General features: G+C 40.7%; 1 protein-coding gene across 4 annotated transcripts in view; it reads right to left on the bottom strand.

Moving 5' to 3' along the window:
• The window catches only part of MTFR1 (mitochondrial fission regulator 1), a gene marked incomplete at both ends in the record, with an annotated part of 51,098 nt that extends 39,045 nt beyond the window's left edge, over positions 1-12,053 (bottom strand). For 3 of the 4 annotated variants that reach the window (XM_079722802.1, XM_079722804.1, XM_079722803.1), the window contains 2 exons: positions 3,085-3,183; positions 11,991-12,053. In XM_079722802.1, the coding sequence (XP_079578928.1) occupies positions 3,085-3,183; positions 11,991-12,053 (162 nt within the window). The remainder of the gene's footprint in view (positions 1-3,084; positions 3,184-11,990) is intronic. The other variant, XM_079722805.1, reaches the window with a different exon arrangement.
• Positions 12,054-21,031: the final 8,978 nt, after the last annotated feature.

Raw genomic sequence — 21,031 nt, 5'->3', positions numbered from 1 at the left:
CCAATAGATAATTATCTTACTGCTGTAAACTTTCTTTAGCAAAATACTAAAACACAATCTGTAAATGAAGTCCTCAAACTTGGCTGCATGAGAAGCTTCTGAAGAGGTTTTAAAAAACAAATGAAAAAAAATCGAATATATGAAATTCGGATTTAGTAAGCCTTGGATGACACCTTATATTCTTTATACGTTCCGTAAGTGTTTTTGCAAGGAGGCTGGGGCCTTGGAGGCTGGGGCCTGAGCATGGATATTTTATTTTTTTAAGCTCCTGGTGATTTAATTATGCAGCCAGTATTGAGAACCACTGCAAATCAAAACCTCTGAACTCCATTCCAACAAACAGAGCAAAGAAACATTGAGTGCTTTCATATGTTTTTTTAACATTCATTACCTCATTTTATTCCCAGCCCAATATTCATTGGGCCCATTAACTGGATGAAGGTGTAAATAAATGTGCTGATCTGTGTTCTGATTTGTGAAACTATAAATACACAGAAATCCTATTTGTTTTAAAAAAAAAAAGGCAAAAGTTTTGGGAATTCCCTGGCAGTCCAGTGGTTAGGACTCCAGGCTTCCAATGCAGGGGGCATGGGTTTGATCCCTGGTCCGGGAATTACGAGCTCGCATGCCAAGCGGCACGGCCCAAAGAAAAGAAAAATCCAATCTGTAAAATCAGGGTGTTCACTTAGACAACCAAGTAGGTTAATCTGCTATTCTGCTGCAAGGTGGCAATAACAATAAAATCCCATCACTAGCATCCTTTTATTGTGCACTAATTATGTACCAGTTACGATATTCAGGGCTTTGCGTGGAGTATCTTGTCTAACCCTCGCAACACAAAGTAACATGCCTGTCTTGCCCATCATTTATGTGAGAGTCTTACTTGTCTGCAGATATATGGGTCAGCTGACAACAATGAAAAGATGGTGTGATTTAGAAGGAACATACTGAGGCTTAAGATTTTGGAGGTGAAACTGTTGTGAGGGCGACCCACTTGAGGTGATGCCTATTGAGTGCTGGGTACAAGGAATAGAAGTGAAAGTCAACAGGCACAGAGGAAGAAAAGGAAATACGAGACTAAGTTCCAAAAGACAGTGAAATCACCCAGGACAACAAAGGACGGGCTTTGACTGCTAACTCCTGCTTCTGAATTGACCCATGAACACCTCATTCTCAAGTTTAATCTATTTCAACTTTTGTCTCCCTCCCTGGGTCCCATGGTGGTTCCCCAGTTCCACCTATAGCAGTATTTACTCATGTTGGACTCCTAGACAGTCCAAATACATTCCATATCAATCAAACCTCCAAATGAGCCAAAAAAAATAGCAAAAATGAATTGTCAATTTTATTACTCTTGAACTGCATCCCTTATATCTTTTGAAGACTCTACATTTTTTATATTTCTGATAGACGTAGTAAAAAAAATTAAATTAAAAAAACAGAAGAATGATAGCAGATTTAAAATATCTAAATTGGGCTTCCCTGGTGGCGCAGTGGTTGAGAGTCCGCCTGCCGATGCAGGGGACACGGGTTTGTGCCCCGGTCCGGGAGGATCCCACATGCCGCGGAGCGGCTGGGCCGCTGAGCCTGCGTGTCCGGAGCCTGTGCTCCGCAACGGGAGAGGCCACAACAGTGAGAGGCCCGCGTACCACAAAAAAAAAAAAAAAAAAAAAAAAAAATCTAAATAAGTAGCAGATAAAACACTCACTTTAAGATTGATGCTGAATTTGAAAAGACGCAGCATGCTACAAAACTGCCCGGGAGTAAAAAATCTCACTATAAACAAATGTCTTCTGTTTTCTACTACATTCTCAAGTAGGTCACCAACATTTCTCTTACCTTACTCCTCTCCTTTATGTTAATCTATCTCTTTTCAAATGCAGCTCCTGTACTAAACCTAAAACTCTTATTCTGCTCAGACGCTTCTAAGTGACTAATAACATTGAGAAAAGAGAATCCTGCCAAGAAAATGAACTTGGCCCTAGTACTTCGGCCCACTGACTGTCAAGGCAGATTTGGGTTGCTACCAGAAAATGCTGGATTATCTCTACGTCCTTTCATACATCTCTAGCTATGTGAACACAAATGCAAGTTCTCCTGCAACTAGGTTAAGCAGACAGATAAAATTTTAATGGAATGGAGCAATCAGAAGAAAAGTTACTAAGTCTTAGTTAACACAATAGTTATTTGAAGGAAACTGGCAAATAAAGCAATCAGCAATTGGTGTCTCAGTGAACTGAATTCTCAGAAATTGTGCTTCAGAGAATTACTATCATAGGTTTCTCTACTTTGATTTTTAAAAGCCCATCATTTGATAAAAATTACTTCTGGAAAGTTCCAATCTGTCAATCTCTAGATTGATGCATAAAGGTCTTGCCAGTCAATCTGCAAGTGGGCATAACAATGACCAACCTTGTTAGTCAACCTGAACAAATGCTAATTTCTACCACATACTTAGAAACAGATTTTTAACTCTCTCTACAAGGAGGAGTGATTTATAAGTAAGACATCTAATAAGCTCGCAGGGGCACTTTTGACCTTTTGAATTACGAGTTAAACTTATCTTCCACATTTCACATGCTAATCTATTATTTAAAATTGGTATAGATTATCTGCTGAACTTTATATACTTAAATGTTGAGCCAAAAGATTTTCTTATTACTACTGTAGAGAATTACTGAAAAACAAGAATAAAGCTATGTCTCACACTAAAACAACCATAAGGAACAAAAACCCAAATCAAGAAAATAGGAACTTATCTCCAAGCAGAGCTGAGCTACTCCCAATTTGATGCTAGAAGACAATGCTCAAGGTCACCTGGGAATTAACAACTGCTTGGCTTATTATATGCTTCTAAGTCTGCGTATGTATTCTTAAGGATAAATGTCTTACAGAGCTTGAATAATCACTTCACAGAGGAACTAAAATTAGAAAGACTTTACCGTGTTTTTATCCTCTTTTATTTTATTGATAGCAGCATCAATAGAGGGGGGAGGGTCAAAACGTACTTTCAAAGCTGTCTGGCCTATTTACGTCACCAAAGCACATATTAATATAAAATTTGAAATATAGAAAATACAGTACCTGAAACTGAACTCTTGGACACTGGATCAGAGATAAATTAGTACCAATTTTCCTTACGATACTTCGAGAGGAACCATATGGCTTCCCAGACCAAAGTACCTAAGTAGGAAAAACCAAAAGTTTAATTACAAGACTTACAGAACTGCTAATACAACGCATTGGACAATTAATTGCATGACATGCTGACACATTAATTATGGGATCACAAAGCTCTATATGTTACGGGAAATGAGCTAATATTTCTCAATTAAAAAGTAAAGAATATATACAGCAGGTTGTTACTAATGCAATAAAGTTTAATGTAAGGCATTATATAAAAATGTAAAAGAACAACTAGTGGAAGTTCCCTGGTGGTTCAATCCCTGGTTGGGGATCTGATGCAACAAGCCGTGCAGCATGGCCAAAAGGAAAAAAAAAAAAAAAGAACTACTAGTAATTGTAAAATAAAATTATATTAGGAGTAAAAACTCATCGACTTTCATTAGGTTTTCATACTACTCTGCAGAGGCAACTATTTTATCTCCTCTGCTATATTTTTAGAATTTTATAAGTTTTTCAAAACTACAAGCTACTTATAATAAGACTTTCAAAACAAATGCAAATCAGTACAAAGTTCAGAATCTGAATTTGTACGATGCAGGATGCTGCATTTTGTTTGCTGCACAAGAAGGCCTGGCCAAGGGTGAGTGGGGGCTAAACTCCAGTTGTACTACATCTTCTTGTGAGGCCTTGTCTCAGGGGAAAGGTGTCTTTTCCTAATTTATACAAAAGTACTAAATAGGCTAGTGATAACCCTAATGAGCGGAATTTTTCAGATGAAATCATAACACACAGAGGACATTATGCTATGCTTAAAGCAAAAACAAACACAAACCTCCAAAGCAAAAAGCAAACCAAAAATGCACAGGCAGGATGTTAAATCATTACGAATTGTACCTTGAAACTTCTCCCCAAGTATATGCTCTTTCCTTAAAGAGAAAAACTATCCATCTGTTTTGAGTGTTATACCTGAAAGCCTGGACAGAAGAGGTAAAGAGAGGTGGTATACTATTAAAAGCAATTTGGAAAAAAAAGAATGAGAATGATATGACTATTTACTAATTCATTCAACTGAGATATTCAATTGCATCCTAAAACTATTAAATAAATAGTACCAAATCAGCTGGCATGTATTCTGAGCAATGGACACTGACCCCTTTTTAAAGTCACTCCATGCCCATTCTAATTTAAAGAATGGAATTACAGTATGACCAAGCAATGTTACTGTAAACAGTTGGACCAAGCAATGTCACTGTAAACAGCCATGGCTCCAACACATGGCTCCTAACTAGACCTTTAGACCATTCTAAAAGCATGCACAACTTGTAAAACGAGTATAGAAGCGATCTGACTTCTTAGATTTTAGCAATCAAATCCAATTTAAGGTTAACAGGATGAATCAAAGTGAGGATCATGGGGTATATATAATACCTCTGGCATCTGCCTCTGCTCATATAATTCTCATCATGAATATGTTCAAAGTTTCAGATAAATAACAAGGACCTACTGTACAGCACAGGGAACTATATTCAATGTCTTATAATAACCTATAATAGAAAAGAATCTGAAAAAGAACAGATATATACAAATATATGTATCACTGAATCATTTTGCTGTACATCTGAAGCTCACACAACACTGTAAATTAACTATACTTCAATTTTTTTAAAATGGATTTAAAAAAATGTTCAAAGTTTCACTGACTGTTTACCTGGGAGAGCTCCAGAAAGTACTATAACCTCCACTGGCTACTATAACCAACAAAAACTGTAACTCCTGTTTTAGAAATATAAATTAAAAGGATGGACAGGTGGGAAAACTGGTCAGTGGAAAGATAAGAAGACATCAATACTGAAATAAGAATATTAAACAAAGAATATAAGAGGTAAAGTTACTGTGAAGCTTAGAAGAGAATTACGTGGAGTTCAGGAAAGCAAATCATTCAAACCAATGATCATACAGAGGATTATCACATGAATAGTGTTAATAACACATGAGGACCAAGAGGAGGAAAAAGGGAAGAATCACAGCCTTACACACTCAACATAAGAGGCCAAGAAAAGCAAGAGGGAAGAGAAATGGGGATATAGGTATAGCTGATTCACTTTGTTATAAAGCAGAAACTAACGCACCATTGTAAAGCAATTATACTCCAATAAAGATAAAAAAAAAAAAAGAGGCCAAGAAAAAATAAGAAGGGCAAGTAATTCTAAAACAGACAGTTTTTAAGCAAACTCTTTACCTTATACATGTTAACAGGCGTCGATCTTTTAAAAAAATATCCATAGGGCAATAGTAACTACACCATTCAATCATTTCTTGTGTCTTCTATTTAGCCATGAGTCAGAACTCTCCTATGATGTAGGAGAATGCTATTTATACATCACAATGTGACGATTACATAGTCTAATGTGAATCTTCCATCCCTCCAGTAAGCAAAGATCTGAACTGCAGATGAAGAGGACAAAAAAGCTCACGAAGAAAAGTTCCAAAAGGACTTGCCAAGGTCAGAAACTAAGATTTCTGCCAGCTTTTAGCCTTCCTTGCTATGCAGGCTTCAGGGCTAAGTTTCAACTATTATCTTCCCATCTGCTTTATATCAGAAGGAAAGAATACCAGGTGCCTTCAACAAGGGAAGGTGGCCAAAGCTGCAGCTTTTACTTATAAGGAATAAGTAGACTATTTAGGCTTTTGATGCAAAGTTAAGGAAAGTAAAAGAACAGATTGCCTTATGTGATTATTTTTTCAAGTATACACAGTGGACTAACATAATGCTGTTCTGTTACTTGTGAACTGCATAGCATTTAGCACCAAAAATTATGAAGCAAGAGTCTATATAAGCTAATGACTGGGATATTTAGAAAGAAGAGGGGCCATAACCTTCACTGGATTGAAGAAAAAGTAAGGGGACGGAGCAGCTAACTTCCAAGAAGTCTAAAACTAGGTCTTAACTTTATTTTTTCTATTCAGCCCTCATAGAGGGGGAGAAATTGTAAATGGCTGTGAAGAAATAATGAACAGATGGCATGGAAAGTCACCATCTGTGCATTGGGAGGCTGTATGGCCCAAGTGCATCTCCTACCCTAACTGGTGGCTGAACTGTGCCTTGTCAGTACACTTGTTTGGAGAAGGAAAGGCTTCCTTCCTCTAAAGATGAACTGTCATTAATATCTTTTCAGATCTAAGAGAGAGGGCAGGGAGAAAACTGTCCTTACTAGACAATTCGATTTCATTAAGAAATAAGAATTCGGCTTCCCTGGTGACGCAGTGGTTAAGAATCCTCCTGCCGGGGCTTCCCTGGTGGCGCAGTGGTTGAGAGTCCACCTGCCAATGCAGGGGACATGGGTTCGTGCCCCGGTCCGGGAAGATCCCACATGCCACGGAGTGGCTGGGCCCGTGAGCCATGGCCTCTGAGTCTGCACGTCCGGAGCCTGTGCTCCACAATGGGAGAGGCCACAACAGTGAGAGGCCCGCGTACCACCAAAAAAAAAAAAAAAAAATCCTCCTGCCAATGCAGGAGACATGGGTTCGAGCCCTGGTCCGGGAAGATTCCCACATGCCACGGAGCAACTAAGCCCGTGCGCCACAACTACTGAGCCTGCGCTCTAGAGCCTGTGAGCCACAACTACTGAGCCCGCATGCCACAACTACTGAGCCCGCATGTCACAACTACTGAAGCCCACACACCTAGAGCCCGTGCTCCGCAACAAGAGAAGCCACCGCAATGAGAAGTCCGCGCACCACAACGAAGAGTAGCCCCCGCTCTGCGCAACTAGAGAAAACCCGTGCGCAGCAACAAAGACCCAACGTAGCCAAAAATAAGTAAAATAAATAAATATATTTAAAAAAAGAAACGAATTCAATTCTGTTAAGAAAAAATTAAGTAATAGCAATTATTATTATTATTTCCAATTATTTATTTTTGGCTGTGTTGTGTCTTCGTTGCGGTGTGCGGGCTTCTCACTGCAGTGGCTTCTCTTGTTGCAGAGCACGGGCTCTCTAGGCACGCGGGCTTCAGTAGTTGTGGCTCATGGGCTCTAGAGCGCAGGCTTAATAGTTGTGGTGCACGGGCTTAGCTGCTCCGCAGCAGGTGGGATCCTCCTGGACCAGGGCTTGAACCCGTGTCCCCTGCATTGGCAGGCAGATTCTCAACCACTGCACCACCAGGGAAGCCCTAATTATTATTATTAAACAAAAAAAAACTGCTCTGCTTTATTTATAAGAACTACTGATAAATAATGTAATAATAAATCTGTGTGGGGCGTGTTTGTTTGCATGTCCAAGTCTAGTAATGACAGTCCATAGCATCTAGCAACAGAGTTTGTAAGTGATGACAGCAAGGAGGAGGATGACAACAGGAGAGCAATTTGTTCTTTTTTAACAATGTGAAATGCTATTGTCGAAGTGTTGAAGTGTGAGGCTGGAATCTGAAACTGTCATCTGTCTCACCATGATGACTGCACTCAAGCTTTATACGGTAATTCATTTCTTAGAGACTAGTTAAATCTATATTTCTATCTGAGAGTCACCATTTAGCAAGAAAAAATATAAACTTAATTCTAATCAAATGTATTTTTCTCAAGAAAAACTATAATATTAACCCAAGGTTCTTATTCTGATATATAATTTCACATATCCCTGAAATTATACACAAAATTATGTACATATACAACATTTTTCTGGGAAGAAGGTCCATACCATTAATCAAATTTTTAGGGAGTCTAGGACCCATCAAAGTATAAATTCTTAATTCCAAGGGAACCGGAGGAAAATAAAAAGTATGTGTTGGGGAGAAGGGGGTGGAGATAGGAAGATGAAATTCTATAACAATTTTGAAATCCCCAACTGAAGGCAGCCCTTCCCTCAGTTCTCTTCTTCCTTATCTGAACTCCTAGCCACATTCACATTCTTCCTCCAAAACAGAAGAGGAAAACAAGGTTGCAATTCTTAAGTATTACTGGAAATATATTCCTAATACAAATTAGATATTTGCTGTAACTTTTCAACATAAAATACTGAGATGAACCAGAATCACATTAGTTTCATAGCTTGCTTTCTCTAGTTTAAAAACATTTTTACTTGAGGGCATAAATATAGTAATAATAGAATGAGGAGAAAGTTTGGACAAATGTGAATACAGCTGACCCTTGAACAATGCTCAGGTTAGGGACACCAAACACTTCCCCCACTTTCCCAACAAAATCCACATATAACTTTACAGTTGACCCTCCTGTATCCGGGGTTTCACATCTGTGGATTCAACCAACCATGCATCATGTAGTACTATAGTACTTACTACTAAAATAAATCTGCATCTAAGTGGATGCAAGCAGTTGAAACCCACACTGTTCAAGGGTCAACTGTATATAGTTTTAAATTCAAACAAATGTTGAGGCCAAATGGAACGCAGTGAAGAGAAAACACAGAGACCACGGCAGCATATAGGCCTGGTTTTAAAAATAGGCTCTACCATTTATTGTCCGTATAAAGCTGGCAAATTATTGATCCCTCTATGTTTCCCTTTCGTCATCTATAAAATGGGAACAGTAGTATCTACCTGATACACCTGTGAGCCTTAAATGAGTTAAGGGAGGGGCTTCCCTGGTGGCGCAGTGGTTAGGAGTCCGCCTGCCAATGCAGGGGACGCGGGTTCGAGCCCTAGTCCAGGAGGATCCCACATGCCTCAGAGCAACCAAGCCCGTGCGCCACAACTACTGAGCCTGAGCTCTGGAGCCTGCAAGCCACAACTGCTGAGCCCACGAGCCACAACTACTGAGGTCCACGCACCTAGAGCCCGTGCTCCGCTACAAGAGAGGCCGCTGCAATGAGAGGCCCGTGCAATACAACGAAGAGTAGCCCCCGCTTGCTGCAACTAGAGAAAGCCTGTGAGCAGCAAGGAAGACCGAACGCAGCCAAAAATAAGTAAAATAAATAAATTCTTTCAAAAAACTGAGTTAAGGTATTTAAATATAACACAACTTGAATGAATATCATCTTCTTCCCCGTCTATTGTAAGAGGTAGCAAAGTACACTAAGAAGAAGATTTTGGAATCAAAACTGGGTTCATGTTACAGCTCTGCCACTTATTAGTCAGGTAACTTTGCACAAGTCAGTTAAACACTCTGAACCTCAGGTTTCTCATCTGTTAAAAAAAAAAAAAAGTGTCCTAGTGAACACACAAAATACATGTAAAAGACTGGGCATACTAAGCCGATCAGTGATAGCTATTGTGATGGTGCTGATGCGTACGGTAAAATACAAAGAGCTAATCATCACCAGCTGGCCTAATGGCAAAAACAAAACACAGATCTCAAAACCTGTACTTTTTGTTTAAAGCAGATAAAATATGCAAAGAATGAAGACATTTTCTGCTCTTGAATACATTCAAATATAGTACCAAGTTCATTTATATATCAAAGCAGTGAGAAATATGTATTTATCATTGAAAGATGGAATTAAAAAGTTTTTTTTTGTTTGTTTTTTGCGGTACGCGGGCCTCTCACTGTTGTGGCCTCTCCCGTTGCGGAGCACAGGCTCCGGACGCGCAGGCTCAGCGGCCATGGCTCACGGGCCCAGCCGCTCTGCGGCATGTGGGATCTTCACGGACCGGGGCACGAACCTGTGTCCCGAACGCATGTCCCCTGCATCTGCAGGCGGACTCTCAACCACTGCGCCACCAGGGAAACCCAGAAGTTTTTTTTTTTTTTTTATATTCAGATTACTCTTAAGCAGCAGGCTAAGAGATCCCAGAAACTAAAGATAGAAAATAACTCCAAAGGGTCAAATTGCTTAATGTTAGGAGAAAATTTATTTTTATATAGATTTTCAGTTAACTGATTAAAGGTGATGATTATATGTCACATAAAAAATGATCTTTCCATCTATTGGTAGAAAAGGCCCTCAGCTGTGATTACAATATTGGGAGCAAGTTAATGCTCTCTTATCTGGTCCATTCTTTGATGAAAGGCACCCGTGTTACAGCTCAAAATGAACAAAGCTAAATAAGTAAACTAAGCTAAATAAAGTGTGTTATCTGTTCCTGAAACAAAATTCTGCACTTTAGCCTCAATCAGCACTGGTCACATTGCCTGACTGGGGGCGGGGGCAGGGGGATGACAGAGCAAAACAGTAGGAAGTTAACCGTCACTGAATGTACCTACACTACATACAGGCCGCTGTGATAGGTATTTTACAAACACTGCCGTGTAATCCACAGGTTCATTGTGCAGTAGTAGTTCTTCCTACCTGTGATCTGTAGGTGAAGAAAGTGACTGGCAGGGATAAATTTCATACCCAGCTTTGTTTGAATCCAAGACCTACAATCTTTCCACTCAACTACACTTCTTATTAAAATTGCAAATAAATAGGAATCATAAACTGTCAAGTTTCACTTTTGGGGAATCATTAGCAACAAAAGCTTCCTGACTTTCTGAAAAGACATCCTTTTGCTGCCAGTACTGAAATGTTAACCTACCCTATGTAGCCAAACGATGGTAAGTAGCAATTGAGAAAGGTGGTATACTGCATTAAGTGAAGTTCAAAACATGAGAAGACGTAACTGAAAAAGATGAAAGTATTAACTTTACAAACCATTTTCCTATTGTTTATCTGAAAGATAATACTCAAAATTATGTAAATATAAAAAAGGGTAGGGACTTCTCTGGCAATCCAGTGGTTAAGACTTTGTCTTCCAATGCAAGGGGTGTAGGTTCGATCCCCAGTAGGGGAGATAAGATCCCACATGCCTCGCGGCCAAAAAACCAAAACATAAAACAGAAGCAGTATTGTAACAAACTCAATAAAGACTTTTAAAATGGTCCACATCAAAAAAAATCTTTTAAAAAAGCGGGGCGGGGGGGCTTCCCTGGTGGCGCAGTGGTTGGGAGTCCGCCTGCCGATGCAGGGGACACAAGTTTGTGCCCCGGTCCCAGTAGATCCCACATGCCACGGAGTGGCTAGGCCCGTGAGCCATGGCCACTGAGCCTGCGCGTCCGGAGCCTGTGCTCCGCAACGGGAGAGGCCACAACAGTGAGAGGCCTGCGTACCGCAAAAAAAAAAAAAAAAAAGCGGCGGGGAGGTAATGTTATTTGGTTCTTTGCTTTTTATCTCCAAAGAAAATAGATGGAAATTTGTGGGACTGGGGGAACAAAATGTTCAACCTTCTCTTAGCAAGATTCAAAGAGACACAAAATAAAAACAAAAAAGTAAAAGTAATGCATTAAAAAGTATACTCATTCAAATTATGTAACCTGCCTATATCTTTAATGAATACAATGTAATTCCATGTCACCAATGACACTGAATGTGAAAATGAGAAACAAATATTCCACAAAATATGCTTGGCACAAGTATTGCTCTAATAACTTTACACTGGATCTGAAAAAAAAATTATGTATTAGTAGAAAATACTTTTAAAAATGTTAAGATCCGAACATCTTTGGCACAGAATAACCATATTACACTAATTTCTTCTTTGTATCTATAGTTATTATATTTTAGGAGACATGACTTACCTTTTAAACAGCTGTGTGATAAACCACATTATAAAAGCATTCAATATTAACAGTTCTACAACATTCAGAGTTGTCAAGCATTAGTCAAACATATTTTATTCAATGATTTCTATATACGTTTAAGCCTTTTCCTCACTAACAACAAATGCATTGCTTTTAACAGTCACATGAATATTGGTTAAGTTTTCAATGTAACCAACCCATCCCTTACTTAGGATGCTGGGTAAAGATTCACTTCCATGATTTAAATAGTAAGCAAATTAAATACTACATAAGTTGGCCATAGATAAGATTCATTTTTCTCAGAAAAAATTCTCAATGTCTGGATTTTAAAAATGAATTTCAAGCACTCACCGATTGCATGCTTCCAACCTGTTGAAAAACCATCCTAATTAGGCGTTTAATCCAGCCAAGCATTTAGATGGCAAAGTCTCTCCAAATTTGCATTTCAAGTACTTCAGGCATACATAGCAGCACATGGTCCATAAAGCACACTGAAATTTTAAAATGTAAATACTAAAGTGAAATAATTATTATTTAGAATCTTTACTGTCTACAACACATCTCACAAAGTAAGTTTAGTCTACATCTTAAACCTTTTTGTGTATAAATTTACTTAAGGAGGGCTTCCCTGGTGGCGCAGTGGTTGAGAGTCCGCCTGCTGATGCAGGGGATACGGGTTCGTGCCCCGGTCCGGGAAGATCCCACATGCCGCGGAGCGGCTAGGCCCGTGAGCCATGGCCGCTGAGCCTGTGCGTCCGGAGCCTGTGCTCCACAACGGGAGAGGCCACAACAGTGAGAGGCCCGCGTACGGCAAAAAAACAACAACAACAACAACAACAAAATTTACTTAAGGAAAAAAATTTTCAACTAAGACCCGGCATAGCCAAAATAAATAAAACAAATTTAAAAAAAAAAGAAAAAAAATTTATTTGTGATCACCTTTACATAAACTCATGGTACCATTTTTTAAACTTTTTTAAGTATTTCTTTTCCAGTCAGGGTTCTACCTTGGAAGCAACAAAAATCTACCGTGGCTGACGTAAGTAGAAAATATATTTATGGAAAGACACCCAGTAGACAACAATCTTAGAAGAAACTTATAGGCTACACAGCCAGGAAGGACATCCAAAACTGCAGCAGAACTGGTCTTGGAAGACACCACTGCAACCTGCTACTGCCACCCCTGACAGAACAGAATCTACCAGTTCCCACTTTCCTGTCCCACTGGCTCCTGAGTTGCTGTCCATACTGGCGGCATTTGCTTGGCCGAATCTACCTGGCTATAGCTACAAGCTGATTCTGGCTCCCACCAAAATCATAAAGGAATTCCAGAAACATAAAACAGGAATTCAGAGGCCAGAAAGTCAAAAATAACAACAAACCACACTCACTGGCACTATAACCCCTGCCACTCACCCTCCTCCACCTCCCCATCAATATACTGTATATCTGACAGAATTATGAACTCATATGGCATAAACCAGTTTACCTGAAGTGTTGGTCTCCAACATGACAAGTTTGCACCAGACTATAAATCAATGTGCTGCTTCCTTGTCAAGGAAGCCTTTTAAAAAAAAAAAAAAAAAAAAAAGCAGTACTTAGTCAGCGGTCCCCAACCTTTCTGGCACCAGGGACCGGTTTCGTGGAAGACAGTTTTTCCACGGACAGGGCGGGTGATGGTCCAGGCGGTAACGCGAGCGACGGGGAGAAGCAGAAGAGGCTCCGCTCGCTCGCCTCCTGCCGTGCGGCCCGGTTCCTAACAGGCCGTGGACCAGTACTGGTTCGCAGCTCAGGGGTTGCGGACCCCTGTACTTAGTGATATACTTGATTTACATTCTGATATAGGCTTACCCCTTTGTGGACCAGAAATAACGTTTGTGGTCTACACTTTGAGGAGAACTTGATGAAGAATTACAAAGAATGGGGGGGGTGGATAAAGTTGCCACAAATACGCCAGACGCTGAGTGAAACATGAACTAGAAAGAGCCCAGCCCTAAGGACAGGTCAAAGTATGCAATGAAAGAGTTCTAAGCGCTGACAGGAACATATAATTTACTGATAAATAAGAAATGGTCGGGACTAGAACTTCGGCGAGACATATATTTTAATATTACCAACATCTATAATTGCCTATAAGAATGAACATTCTGAGAGGTAACGGGAATAAAAAGTGCAAAGGGCCAAAAATAAGCTGGAGATGACTAACAAAAAACTGGTCAGAGAAAAAGGATGGTTTTATGTAATTGGAAAACATCACTTTTTTAAAAAATTGAGATATAACTTAAACAGGCAAGTGCACAAATTTTACGTACGTCCAGCTTAATGAATTTTTATATATGTATAAACCTGTGGAACCTCCATCCAGATCAAGATGTGAAACATCTGAAGAACCCCAAGAGCTCCCTTGGGCCTCTACCCAGTCGATATCCATGCCTCACCTATCTGACTACTACCCTAATTTGTACAGCCTATCACTTCCGTAGGCTGCATGTACTCTTCTGTGTCTGACTTCTGTCACTCAACATTGTCTGTGACATTTATCCACATAATTCGTGAATCACAGTTCTTTTTCACTGATGTTCAGTAGTTTGTTGTGGTACTATACCACAATTTACTTGCCCAGTTTGCTGGGGGCATTTTTGTCTGTTTTTTTCTTTTACTTTATTGGAGTACAGTTGAGTTACAGTGTTGTGTTACCCAACTTACTGTTCATGAACATTTGGGTTGTTTCCATTTTTTAGCTACTATAAATAAAGTTGCTGAAACAATTTGTGCACATAACATAGCAAGGCACACATAAGAACTAATTTCTCGGACTTCCCTGGTGGTGCACTGGTTAAGAATCCACCTGCCAATGCAGGGGACACAGGTTCGAGCCCTGGTCCGGGAAGATCCCACAGAGCAACTAAGCCCGTGCGCCACAACTACTGAGCCCACGAGCCACAACTACTGAAGCCCCCGCTCCTAGAGCCCGTGCTCTGCAACAAGAGAAGCCACCACAATGAGAGGCCCGCGCACCGCAATGAAGAGTAGCCCCCCGCTCACCACAACTAGAGAAAGTCCACGCACAGCAACGAAGACCCAACACAGCCAAAAATTAATTAATTAATTAATTTTAAAAAGAAGAACTAATTTCTCTTGGGACTTCCCCTGCGGTCCAGTGGTTAAGACTCCACGCTTCCACTGCAGGGGGCGTGGGTTCCATCCCTGATCTGGGAACTAAGATCCCACATGCTGCGCGGCACAGCCAAAAATGAAAAAAGAACTAATTTCTCTGGAGTCTATACCCAGAAGTAAAACTGCTAGATCATCAGATTATATAGAGGTAGATATATAGCTAAGTCTTTAAAAAATCTGTAGAAACTAACATTTTTCTGAAGTGGTTGTACCAATTACACGCCCGCAAGCAGGTATATACGAGAGCTCTAGTTGTTCTATAATCCTTGGTATTGTCAACGGTCAATACTTGGTATTGTCAGTCTTTTTAATTTCAGCAATTTTAGTAGCTTCTCCACAGGTTTTGGGGGCATTTTGATACCTTCCATTAGGAAGCGTCTTTAGCTCGCTTTTTTATTTTTTTAAGATTTCTTTTGATGTGGACCAGTTTTAAAGTCTTTAGTGAATTTGTTACAATACCACTACTGTTCTATGTTTTGGTTTTCTGGCCTTGAGGCATGTGGGATCTTAGCTCCCTGGGCAGGGATGGAAACCGCATCCCCTGCATTGGAAGGCGAAGTCTTAACCAGTGGACCACCAGGGAAGTCCCTTTCGCTCGTTTTTTAAGTGGATAGTTTTTTTTTTTTTTAACTGTTTTTAAAAATTATTCTTGCCAGGAAGGAGTCTGCACCAGAGATAAAGATTAGGAAGCACTGGCTTAGAAAGAGGAGATGCAACCTAAGAGTGAATGGGCTAACTCAAACAGAGTAAGAAATGAAGCCAGAATAGAAGCCTCAAGAAACACTTGCGCATCAAGCAGAGAAAACAAGAGTCACTGGGGAAAAAATGATCAAAGATGTAATAGAAAAATGAGAGAGGCGTTGTCACCAAAAAAAAAAGGGAAATTTCAATAAGGGGGATGGTTCTTGTTACTGATAAACAGAAAACACAGAGGAGAGGTCACATAGTCGGTGGCCGCCTCCAGTTACCCTTTCCTCCAAACTTCTCCACTGTGCTCTCTGGAACCCTGTTTGAAGGTAAGCATCCCCTCCCTCGCTGGACTGAAATTTGGCTGTCCCTTTAGAATGCTGCTTCAAAGCCTTCTCAAAGGGTCCTGTGCTTGCTTATTCTCTCCTACTTTATATCAAGGCTGTTTCCAATCAATTACTGCTCTAAGCTCTTTGAAAAACCCTCCCTCAAAGGCAAAACTAAAGTGACAACAAAACAGAGCAGTGGGGCTTCCCTGGTGGCGCAGTGGTTGAGAATCCGCCTGCCGATGCAGGGGACACGGGTTCGTGCCCCGGCCCGGGAGGATCCCACGTGCCGCGGAGCGGCTGGGCCCGTGAGCCGTGGCCGCTGAGCCTGCGCGTCCGGAGCCTGTGCTCCGCAATGGGAGAGGCCACAGCAGTGAGAGGCCCATGTACCGCAAACAAAACAAAACAAAAAAACAGAGCAGTGATCACCAGAGTTATTAACTACAGCAAAGCACAAGGGAGGTTTTGGAAAAATGGAAGTAGTCTATATCTCGATTGTGGTGGTGGTTACATGACTGTGTTCAAAGCAATGTCTGCCAAAAGGAGTGAATTTTGCTGTATGTAAATTATACCTTCATTTAAAAAAAAAAAGCTCTCCTTAGGAAGCACTGCTTTACCACCCTCTGACCCTCATTAGGGTTGACCTAAGGACACCTGAATCATTCTCCATCGCTCAGCTATGATTTCAACCGAGTCTTCTCTACTCCAAGTCCTTTCCTAAATGGAATTCTGCACTTTGGCCTCATTAGCACTAGTACACCAATAAACATATATTCTTGCTGGTGCTAGGTGATTATAATATTCACAGAGATGATGCATCCAACAGAGCACTGTTTGAGTCTATTTACACAAAGATCTAAAACAGGTAAAAGTGAAAGCAATCTCATCAGAGATTATGCATTTTTTTAAAATTTAAACTTAGTCTTTTTTGTTCTGTTTTGTTTTGAATTGTTGGAGGCAGAGGTTGTGACTGGTAGGAGGCCGGAGAGGGATTTCTGAGGATGCTGGCAGCGTTCTATTTCTTGACATAGACAGATACTTGCACGTGTTTACTCTGTGAAAGCTTACCAAGATACTTTTCTTAATGTAAGTTATGCTTCAAATAAAAGTTTTAAAAACACACAGCCTTTGACCAAGTTATGCAACTTTCAGGAATGTCTTTTGCAGAAATAAAAGCATTATACATAAAGAATATATATAAAGATATTTTCTGCAGTGCTTTTCCTACTCACAAAACTGGGATCAACTTTAAATGTTCACCAATAAAACACCTGTTAAATAAATTATTGTATATGCATACTACAAACTTTATGCATCTATTAAAAGTGAGTTAGTCTATGTAATGACTTGATGGTATATATACATGTTACAGGAAGAGTAATATACTAAGTATGATTTCATTTCTGTAAAACAAAACAAAACAAAAATCTTCGACCTTTTCATTTATGAAAAGATACACATCAAACTATCAAAACTGGCCAGAGTGGGTAGAAGTCAATTTTTCTTTGTGTGGTTTGTACTGTTTAGACGATGCTACAAAAATACATGGGTTTTTTTGTTTTTTTGGGTTTTTTTGCGGTATGCAGGCCTCTCACTGTTGTGGCCTCTCCTGTTGTGGAGCACAGGCTCCGGACACGCAGGCTCAGCAGCCATGGCTCACGGGCCCAGCCGCTCCGCGGCACGTGGGATCTTCCCGGACCGGGGCACGAACCCGCGTCCCCTGCATCGGCAGGCGGACTCTCAACCACTGCGCCACCAGGGAAGCCCAAAAATACATGTTTTAATTTTCATTTAAAAACAACATCTAGGGGGGCTTCCCTGGTGGCACAGTGGTTGAGAGTCCGCCTGCCGCTGCAGGGGACACGGGTTCGTGCCCCGGTCCGGGAAGATCCCACGTGCCGCGGAGCGGCTGGGCCCGTGAGCCATGGCTGCTGAGCCTGCGTGTCCGGAGCCTGTGCTCCGCAACGGGAGAGGCCACAACAGTGAGAGGCCTGTGTACCGCAAATAAAAAGCAAAAAAAAAAAGAAAAAAAAAAAAAACAACATCTAGGGACTTCCCTGGTGGTCAACTGGGTAAGACTCCACGCTCCCAATGCAGGGGGCCCGGGTTCGATCCCGGGTCAGGGAACTAGATCCCATACGCATGCTGCAACTGAGAGTCCGCATGCCACCACAACTAAGAAGCCCACATGCCACAACTAAGACCTGGCGCAGCCCAAAAAAAGAAAAAAAATATCGAAGTTACAAAAACCAAATATGCCACCTTGCAGCTTTCACTCGGACACTCCTGAGTGTCCATACTGAGACCTTCAGTCTCCTCCACTGCACTTTCCATCAACCTAATCAATCCCTCCCCACTTTCACTTTCTTCTATCTCATGAAGCCCCAACTCACTTGAACCACTGCTTTGTTAGTATTTTCAACTCCTTTTTCTACTGTTTTGTTTATTCTACAAGCCAGAACTTGATGAGGCCACAAGCCTACACGTCCTACAATTGGGCTGTAGAAAAATGACTATATCTCACATTTTGACGTTGCTACAAATGTACTAGCTCTGGTCTCAACTGGGCCTTCACTGCTGCCTAGCGTTCAGGAGAATCTTATTTTCTGCTCTTCCCACTCTTCCATTCTCCAGAGCAGCTATTTCAAGCATGCTGCATGCTACCCAAATCTCTCTAACCCTTGCTCCATCATTCCTCAGCAGATGACCAAGCTTCCTACTTTAAATAATAGAGAAGTCTTCTGACAGAGAATCCCTCAACATGCTGCCACGCCACATGCCATACACACAGCATCTCTGCATCCACACCTATTCTGTCCCTCTAAGTCTGTCCCCCATTCTCTCCCGTCCCTCCTTCCAGCTAAGTGCTCAGGATTATACCACCCCCCGCCCCCACCCCACAGGTCTCATTACATCAGCTCCATCCTGTATTACCTGGATTCTCTTTCCTCGGCCCTGTTAAATTCAATCACATGCTACCTTCTGGTTTCTCCCATCTTCTTTTTTTTTATTTTTTTTTAAGAATTTTTTTTTTTTTTAAGATGTTGGGGGTAGGAGTTTATTAATTAATTAATTAATTTTTGCTGCGTTGGGTCTTTGTTTCTGTGCGAGGGCTTTCTCTAATTGTGGCAAGCGGGGGCCACTCTTCATCGCGGTGCGCGGGCCTCTCACTATCGCGGCCTCTCTTGTTGCGGAGCACAGGCTTCAGACGCGCAGGCTCAGTAGTTGTGGCTCACGGGCCTAGTTGCTCCGTGGCATGTGGGATCCTCCCAGACCAGGGCTCGAACCCGTGTCCCCTGCATTAGCAGGCAGATTCTCAACCACTGCGCCACCAGGGAAGCCCTCTCCCATCTTCTTTTAAACCAAAGAAATCTGAAGCTGAACTCCTCAACTTTCCTCCTAAATCTGTTGCTTATATGTTCCCTACCTCAGAAAATGGCACACCTAGTCAGTTATTCCTTCTTTCTCTTTCATTTTCTACAATCAAGTTCTATTTTCCCTCCTAAATATATCCGATTCCATTTCCACTGCCCTTACTGCTCGTCTATAGACTCTAAGTCTATACTATTGTAAAAAACCTATTAACTAGACTATTTGCACCACGCCCTCCCCTGAGGTTGCTATCCCTTTCTATCCATTCTCAATACCAAAGTAGGTCCTTTATGATTTGGTCACAAAGAGGGCTTTCCTGATCAACCAGGATTAGGGCCGTCCTGTATGTATTCTCTTATATAGTGTATTAAAACAACGTACCTAAACTGCTTACCTCCTCCACGGCACTTCAATCACCGTAAGTGCAAAGACTCTATCTTATTCATCACAGTGACCCCAGCATGTAGCACAACATATAGGATATAACAGTTGCTCAGTTAATATGTGAATATTAAATGAAAGGCGTCTAAGCCCCAAGCCAGTGCCTTTTCTATACTGTCTCAATTTCAAACAGATACCTTAAGAGGAATTTTACTTCTATTTATAGGTGAACTAGGTAATTTCAGACAAACCCTCCTCCCACTGAGGACAAGTAAACTAGGGGACAAAATTTTTAAAATCATCTATTTGAAAGCATCAGAGAACTATTAAGGCAGAGAAGTATAACCAGGCCAAGAGTTGGTTCTTTGAAAAGACTAATAAAAAGAATTGACCTCTAATGAGATTTACTGAGGAGAGAGAGAAAAGGCACTTTGCCAGTATCAGGAATGAAAAAAGGGACATCACTATAGATCTTAAAGGCATGAAGAAAATCATAAAAGGCAAAACAAACCCATAGAGTAAGAAGTTACAATGGTGGTTACCTTTGGATGGGGTGGGTAAGAGTTGGAAGGGCGTATAAAGGAGCTCTCTGGAGGGCAGACAACTTTCTATTTCTTAAACTGGGTGGTCTCTGCATGGATATTTGCTTTGTGATCATTTATTGAGCTGTATATTTATGTCTGTGCATCTTTCTGTGTTACACTTTGTGTGTGTTATACTTCACAAGAAAAAAGGTTTTAAAAAAGATAGCTAAGAATCAGGCTGCACTTTGTTTTCTAGGTTCTTTATGTATGTATAGTATATGTGTGTGTGTTTGTAAAATTTAACTTCTAGGATTATATGATGACGGTATAGGCTTATAGTTGAGCCTACTCTAGCGTAGACCAGACATACAGAAGTATCGTGCAGAAGTAGCATGGTGGGGTAGCTGGCAAGGCAGTAGAAGAGAAAACCAAGAGTAAAGGAGAAACAGATAAACTGTGAAAACAGACTTTCTTTTCCCGCCACAAATACTATGAAACTATGTGTGTGCAGGTAGACCAATTAAAGTGTAGAGCAATCAAATCAAAGATAATACAACATAATATTGTTTCAACTAACGCAGTGTATGTTTTTGAGATACTTATAATAAAAAGTTATTAGCAATAGTTTCACAATAAACCTGTTAGCAGTGATACCAAAGTTGTCATTAAATTTAAAATTCCAAAAACTTTAAAAGCTACAACAGTATGTGGGGCTTATTTTTACAAGGTCTTTTGGAACTATTCAAGGAAATGGCCATTTAATTATCTTTACAATGTAACAGAAGAGTGTGACCATTTCATTCTGGGGTCGGAGGAGTCTAAAAAGATTAATAGAACATTCTTAGTTATTTGGTTGGCTAAATTACTGGAATAAGGTTTCCTGTTCTCAGAAAACTAAGAGATCAGGTAAACCATATTAGTGCAT

This window comes from Hyperoodon ampullatus (genome assembly GCF_949752795.1).
Source record: "Hyperoodon ampullatus genome assembly, chromosome: 17".
In the NCBI taxonomy this organism is placed as follows: Eukaryota; Metazoa; Chordata; class Mammalia; order Artiodactyla; family Ziphiidae; genus Hyperoodon; species Hyperoodon ampullatus.
The sequence above is the reverse complement of the archived record's forward strand: the minus strand, read 5'-3'. Positions and strand labels throughout refer to the sequence as shown.